General features: G+C 40.3%; 1 protein-coding gene across 1 annotated transcript; it reads left to right on the top strand.

The window, feature by feature from the left end:
- Window positions 1-884: 884 nt before the first annotated feature.
- ccka (cholecystokinin a) lies at window positions 885-6,775 on the top strand. Its single transcript, XM_069693109.1, has 4 exons — window positions 885-941; window positions 2,612-2,691; window positions 3,045-3,228; window positions 3,855-6,775. Exons 2-4 carry the CDS (start codon window positions 2,614-2,616, stop codon window positions 3,992-3,994), a joined length of 402 nt encoding a protein of 133 aa, XP_069549210.1. The 5' UTR covers window positions 885-941; window positions 2,612-2,613; the 3' UTR covers window positions 3,995-6,775.
- The last annotated feature ends 934 nt before the right edge of the window (window positions 6,776-7,709 follow it).

Below are 7,709 nucleotides of genomic sequence, written 5' to 3'. Positions count from 1 at the left end.
CAGAAGGGTCAAACTAAACACTGGCTCTGGAGAGGGACTTTTACAACCACCATAGATTCTCTTGCACACTTGGAAGGGAAGGGTGAGGGAAATTTAAACAATTTAAAGACTCATTGGATTTGCTGAAATGGATAATCACAAAGGATTTTTTTTTTAACTTATCAATGGCTGTTTTGGAAATTACTGGTTTTGCCAAGACAGAGCTCCATTAATCTCTAATGAAGGCTGTCGGAAGTTATTAAAATTGTTGCTAAAAAAAAGAAAGGATCATAGGTCTTCCTGACTTTAAATACTCACAATCTTTTTCATTGATTGAATTAGTGATTAAATGGACAAATCGCTCAACAGGCCTTGGAGCGGAAAAAAAAAAAAAAAAAAAAAAAACGCCTATATTGTCTGTAAAATCTCGTATTTCTCAGTTTTACAGACTCATTTTGTCAGAAGTTAGTCAGGGTTCACTGGTGGTGTGAAGAGAAGAAAACCCCAGTGATATTTATTTTCTTTATAAAACTGTCATACCTGAACAATGTCGCCGTTTCTCACACAGGTGAGCGAGAAGGAGGCGACACAATTAAAGCTGCCACCTTCGTCCTGAGTCATACACAGTTGAGTGTGTGTGTGTGTGTGTGTGTGTGTGTGTGTGTGTGTGTGTGTGTGTGTGTGTGTGTGTGTGTGTGTGTGTGTGTGTGTGTGTGTGTGTGTGTGTGTGTTAATTCATTTGTGCGTTTTCAGTATGTGTGCACGTTTGCGTCTTCATTGGCGTCAGTGCTGTCAGTTTATGCTTCAGCAACAGGCTCCTCCCATCAGCCCAGGCCCCACCCCCTTCCTCTCCATCAGTATAAAATATGGTTTCCCTTCTCTCACTCACCCACAGCCTCAACACTGGAGCAAAGTGCAACATCTTCAGCTCATCCTCTCCTGGTCTACGCCAACAGCTGCAGGTAAGAATTTTAAAAAAAAAATTTAAAAAAAAAAAAAAGCCTTTGCAGTTTATATGTTTACTAAATTGCAGTTTTCTACCAAATGTGGACAATTACATTTTAATCACAAATTCTTCCAAGAAAATAGTTTTGGTTAAGACTAATTGCTTGCATGAGTTTTCCTGGCTTTTTTTCCCGTAATCTTTGTATGGTACAAATACAGAAACTACATGTTTTATGTGAAAAGAGGAGAAAAAAAAAATTCTCACCATCTTTTACAGTTTTTGTTCAGTAGGTTGCAGCTTTAAGGAAAAAAATAATATTGATGTCTGAGACAAAACTGGAATGTTGATGACAATATTTAATATTCATAATGAAAAATGAGAGGAGGAGGAGAGGAGGGCTTTCACACACATTACAGTACCACATCATTAGCAGCCCATTGAATTATGAATGATAGACAATGACCAGCTGCTAACAGGAATTATATTAGCATCAAGAGAATGACTATTTACACCACCACTGTGTCATTTTAAACCAAATCATTTAAATAGACTGTTTAGATATATTTTAGATATAACTTGAGTGAAAACCACAGAGCTGTTTCATTTCACCATTCTCTACTGGACGTCCACTTTATTAAGGAGCATTGATAATGATAATGTCCAGTTAACATAACTGGAAGAAACTTTGAAACACAGCAGCTGTATTATCCAGACTGTTGAGAGAAGAACTGCTGTAAAACGACCATTCCTTGACTCGGTAAAGGAGAAACAGAGGGATCAAATGAGAAAAGACCTAAAGTAACGGTGATCACATGCTGCCACTAAGAGAGAAGACTGGTCCACAGAAAGCTAACCCTCAGACTGAGACAGCGGGGCTTTTGAATGATTGGAGATTGAAAACCTCCGAGCGGCTGGCGTTGTTGGTTTTATCGAATATTTTCCTCAGGAAGAACACTCTGATATAAAGCATCATTCATCACAAGTAATAAGCTGCTTTGTCAGGCTCCAAGACAAACACAGTGTTAGAAAATCAGCAAATTAGTCTGACAAATGTAATTACACACCTGCTTTATTGTAGTTTTCCCCTTGAGAACATGTCTACTCAATAAATAATGGTCTCAACAGATCGATGTTGGGTACATTTTTGAGGCAACAGATTAAAAATTTCAGCTCCTCATTACTTCATTTTGCAATAAATTCACATTATTACAAATATGCTTCAAGCGTTTTTGTGAGATTGTTAGTATTGACTCCTATGTCTTCACTGTAGATCCAAATTAAGATTCAGAGATAATTAGTGTTTCCTTCGGGATCCTGATAATGCTGGCAGTGTACATTCACACCACCAAGTGTGTGTGTTAAACATTAAATCGTACCGTTACTCTGTCGCACAGCGAGGAACTGTGTGACATAATAATGTTTTCCATATATTCCAGCAGAACCATGAAAGGTTAATCTTGTCCTCCATCGCAGTGCTTCACTGACTGTATAATTATTTACTGCTGCTTTCTGCAAAACCAACATTACCTGTGATTTTTTTTTCTCCCTCAACAAGCCGAAGGGAGGCAGCTAGAGAGAACAGAGGGCAGAGGAGAAACAGTAGAGCTAAAGACATCCAACAGAAAAATGACCTCATTAAATATATTGGATTTGTTATATTTTGTCCACTTTTTTTTCTCCGTCCAGTCATGAATGTAGGTATCTGTGTGTGTGTTATCTTGGCTGCCTTGTCCAGTGGTTCCCTGAGTCTGCCTTCACAGTCCATGGTGAGAACCCCCCCCCCCTCCCTCCCCCACACACACACACACACACACACAGTGAAGGAGGGCAGTACCTACTACCTACCAATGGATGTTCCATCTGTCAGCAAAACAATGTGTCCAGGTAGTCAATTTAATTTGGTTCAATGACAGAAACATACAGGTGTATAGTGTACGCTACAGTCGATACCAGACTGAATGAGGGCTATACCCCAACCCTGCTCATACTCACCTTATTGAAGCGCATTTAGGACCTATAAATGTTGATTTTTACATAGAATTTTTTTTTGATTTGATATATTAAATACAAAATTGTACTTAAGTTGTGGTAAAGTTTTCTTCATGTGCTCCTGCCACAGAGAGCTGAGAGTAAGGCTCTTGTGACAGACAGCCTGCCTCCCCCCTCACCCAACCACACACGCCAGGTCCGCTCTGCTCCAGCGCCCCACTCAGGGCAGCTTTCCAACTACAACCAACCCCAGGAGGATGCACACACTCCAAACAGCCTGAGCCAGCTACTGGCCAGATTCATCTCTAGGAAAGGTGAGTGGTCAGACGAATGATTACTGACGCAGGATGGAGAGCAGAGATGGACAGATAGAGGAATTGGAGTGAGTCTCTTTCCCTGTAGTCATCTCATCTCATGACACGCAGATCATTCCTCTGGTCTTATTTTGCTCCGAGCCTTGTTATTTCTCTCGTCCCGACACCCATCCCTCTGCAGTCTGCCGTCATTCACGCTGTGCTCGAGTCCCACCATCTGGCATTTCCCACATCCCCTCTGGCATCCTCGATTGTCTCCATCTTTCCATGCCTCCTCCTGGTTGCCTCTCTCGGTCTCTATCATGTTCGTTTCCCCTGATTTTCTCTACCAGCCTGCCTCCTCCATCTTTTCCCCGTTCACTCGTGTTCGTACCTCCTGGCCTCTCCCTCTGTCACTGTGCATCTTTATTCCTCCTTCAAGTCAACACTGTGTGACTGGGAGACCTGCTGAGCTCACCGGTCTTGCAGAACACACAATGACGGAAATAGAAACAAAACAAGTCAGCATGAGTTACTTTAACAGTCTCATTTAGAAGCTATATTGTTATTATACAGTTGCAAAAGGTAGGAGAATTGTGTCCAGCTGGTGTTATGAAATACACTGAGTGTTTTTCTATCTCGTCTAGGCTCTCCCTACCACACCAGATCCTCCCTCACCAGCAGAGCCAGCGGTCTGTCCCCCGGCCACAGGATAAAGGACAGAGATTACCTCGGCTGGATGGACTTTGGACGACGTAGTGCAGAGGAGTATGAGTACTCCTCCTAGAGGCATGGCTAGTTTTCATCCAACCCTGAGTTACATCGCCCACTAGCCCGAATAAAAGCCCACAGAAATGCTAAGCCCTTTTCACACTGCACTTCCTGTAACCCAGGGCTGACTTTACCACATCCTACAATTAATCCAGCATCATATACACAGAGAGTAGAGTCATTTCTCAAAGCACATATCCTGCAACAGGCTGAACATAAGACCACTTTTACACCCGTTCCTCACAAATAATAAGGCAGACAATTTTCCGTATTTTTGTTACTGTCAAGAAATCTTATAACCGAAACCAACAACGTCTCTCTACCTTCTTTTTTCCCCAACCTGCCGAGACTGTCCGAACCCACAGATCGTCTGCGCACGCAGTTTATTACGACCCACAGTTATGTTTTGAAGGTAAAGCGACCTCTAGTGTTCTTAGAAATAAAGACACTGCGGTGTCTCGTCATCAAATGACCTCTGGCCTTATATGTAATGCCCACAACTTCTTAACATGGCATTGCATAACATGGTCGGTACCAAGGAAAAAATGCCAAAGAAAAGTCAACACTCACGTGAGCCGGTGAGGTAACGAGGTTCAGATGACAACTATATAATGTGAGTTTATTCTTGATAGGTTGAAACAGTTTGTTAACTTTAAGGACGCAGTAACTTACCATTTTAACCCAAACCATTATCTTTCCCAAACCTGACCAAGTAGTTTTTGTGCCTAAAGTTAACCAGGGTTGCAATTTCTGGAAACACTCCAATGGGTCGTACTTAAGGGAACAAACGACCTGTGTAGTCCTCTGGGTTGGAGGACTTGTTGGCCCTTATAGTTGGGGTTAAGGATAGAAATAATCAAAAATGGGCCACAAATTAATTGAAAAAGGTTCTGTAACTTCCTAAAACAGCTGGGCTCTGTAGTTTTTCTCAAACATTAATCACACAATAGGGAACTATTGCAATTGTTTTGGACTATTTTTAGTGTTGGAAAAATACAGGTTTACTTTAGTGAGTTTTTGGGGTGGCAGGTGGGTTCAAAATAAACTACAGCTGTGACGAAGGGGCATGTTACCCAGTGTAATGATACTGTATGACACAAATAAAGCTAACATGCTTTAAACGGCAAATGCTTGTTAGTAGATCAATTAATTGTTGGATTTGATTTTTTTCCATGGAATTTGTGACGGTAAAAAAGTAAATTGAGTTTTCACTAGCGATAAGCCTGGTACAACACAGCACTGTTGTGTTATTAAAATGGCTATAAGTGTAATACACTATCAACATTTCAAAGGTGAAAGCACTGAGTATAAACCGCGGAATTTGCAAATATCCGTTCCTTAAAAAAATTAAAAAAAGTACTCTTCTTGATTTAGATTTATGTAATTTAAATTAGTGTTAAATTTCTCATTTCACTGACAACTCAAAATGTATCTTGGTCATTTTATCAGACCGAGCATTCAGCCAACTACAGCCCACAACCTCAATTCACTTCATCTTCAATCAAGTGCACTATAAAATTTAAAAAAAAAAAAGTCTTTTCATATCACATCATCTGGAATTAAAGAAAACAGTACGACACAACATTAAAAATCGTTTCATTTAGTCACAGTATAGAGTCGGTCACCACATGTCTGAACAGGATGAGAAGGGTTAGGGCAGCTTCAGTGCGTCCTGCTGGAGGTAACCCTGGGCTCAAACTGTGCAGTGTGAAAAGCACAAAAAATGTTTTGGAAAGCACGAGGTGTTGTCTGTATGAGATACTTGGGAGTCTCCTGATTATTGCATAATGGACTTCAGTGGCAGACACATTAAGATCAGGATTACAAGTGCTGTAGATATTACAGGTCAGATTTTATAAGACGATTATGTACAGTATGTATGCACACTGGTTAAATCTCTAATAAATAATATCTTTCTAACAACTGTCAAATTCAATAAAAGTCTAAATAAAGCTCAGCTTCCCTTTGACATCAGCAAAAAAATATTTTTGGGATAATGATGTTTCTGTGTTTGGAGGGCATTTTGGTGGGCTGATCCGCAGCATTTCATGCTGCTGCCCGAGTCCTGGACCGAGGAGTGTTATTCAGTGCTGGAGCAGTGCAACACCGGGTGTCTGCCTTTTCCTGAGCATTTGGTGTAATTCACCAGGGCGTCCTTCATCACATGAAAGCCAAGACATCATCATTCACGTCTATATTTTGCCCAGAAATCAGTCTTTTGATGGATTAGCTTCCTGAACAGAGTACACTGTAAAACCTGTCGGGAAAAGTTTTTCTGAAACATCTAATTTCCCGACTAAGGGTAAATTAAAGCACCTGTGTTAGTCCCGAGTGCTCTATAGTGGACTTCAGCTATGCTATGAAGACTTTAGTAGATGCTATTATATGATTTTACAGAATGTCTCCAGATAAATTGAATTAAATAATAAATAGAATTGAAATAAATGTTAACAAGAAGCAAAAGTGAATAAGTTTCTGCCACGCTGCTGAAAGTGAAGCTGAATACTGCCAATTGTAAATAAAAGCTAATAAATTCAAGCTTCTAGTTTGGAAATAGAGCTTGTCTAGATCATGATTTGATGTAAAATTTGTCTGTAAAAGTGATATAAAGCAATATCAATGTACCTGTATATGAATTTTTGATGAAAATAACACGAGGAAATGAAATGGTTTCTGTTGGCTGTTATTGTTTAAAGTGAGGATCTGAGGCTGCTCTTCATCCATCTGGCGGTTCAGCTGGGAGACAATAAAATGCTGACTGGTGAATTAAACTCAGTTGCCTTCACACACGTACATACTGCACACATTTAACACACTGATATTTTTTCACTTCAGCAGCTGTTCCTGTTGAGATTGTTTAAAAGTTTGTTCCTTCATCCTTTAAGTGTCCATGTAAAGTAGATCAGCTGTTCTCTCATTAAAGAGACACATTAACTGTAACACAAATGTACTGCGCATACACAAAAAGCCAAAGAGCAGAGAGTCATACAAAAACAAAAAAACTTTTCAAACAGTTATATCTGGAAAAAGGAAATGGCAAACAAATCAAGGTGACAAGTTCCTCTCTTTCTCCAAGTCGCACACAAACGACCAAATCTTATTTAAATCTCGAGTATGGTGTTCGTTAACATGACGCTATCGACCCGTCTAACAAACACAACACTGTCTGTTTACTGTCTGTCTGTAACTCAGCTCTAATGCAACAGATCAAGAGCTTCAGGTCCTGCTGCTGTTATAGTACACAAACAAACAAACAAACAAACCGATCAGCTAAATCTCCACAGTGCAACGACTCACTGATCCAGTTTTAGATGACAGACACACAACACAAGGGACAAACTAGGAAAGCATGACGCACACTGCACATTTACAGCGAGTACAGAGCACAATGAACGAGCAGACAGACGACTCAATGAATATGAGAACAGCAGTGACGTATGTTGCAATTAGTCTGCCGGCATTGTTCGACTCATTATTACACAGTTGCATTTGAATTAACTTCTGTCTAATCTATTGTGTTGATGCAATGAAGACAGACTGTCCATGAAGTGAACACAAGATTACTGTGACATGAAATTAAAGACGTATGTACTGAAATACTAATGATTTCTGTCGGTGTGTCATCAGCTGTTTTGGCTCTTACTGCACCCGTGTGGACACATGGGAAAGTACACCTCCAAATGTCCAATCTAAGGGAGACATACGTGTGCTGAGCGAACACAGAGGCAAAG

This window comes from Brachyistius frenatus, unplaced genomic scaffold, assembly GCF_029030835.1.
Source record: "Brachyistius frenatus isolate BFR_SWC_R1_liver_20210118 unplaced genomic scaffold, ASM2903083v1 Contig_14, whole genome shotgun sequence".
Lineage (NCBI taxonomy): Eukaryota > Metazoa > Chordata > Actinopteri > Embiotocidae > Brachyistius > Brachyistius frenatus.
This window is presented reverse-complemented; position numbering and strand designations above follow the sequence as displayed.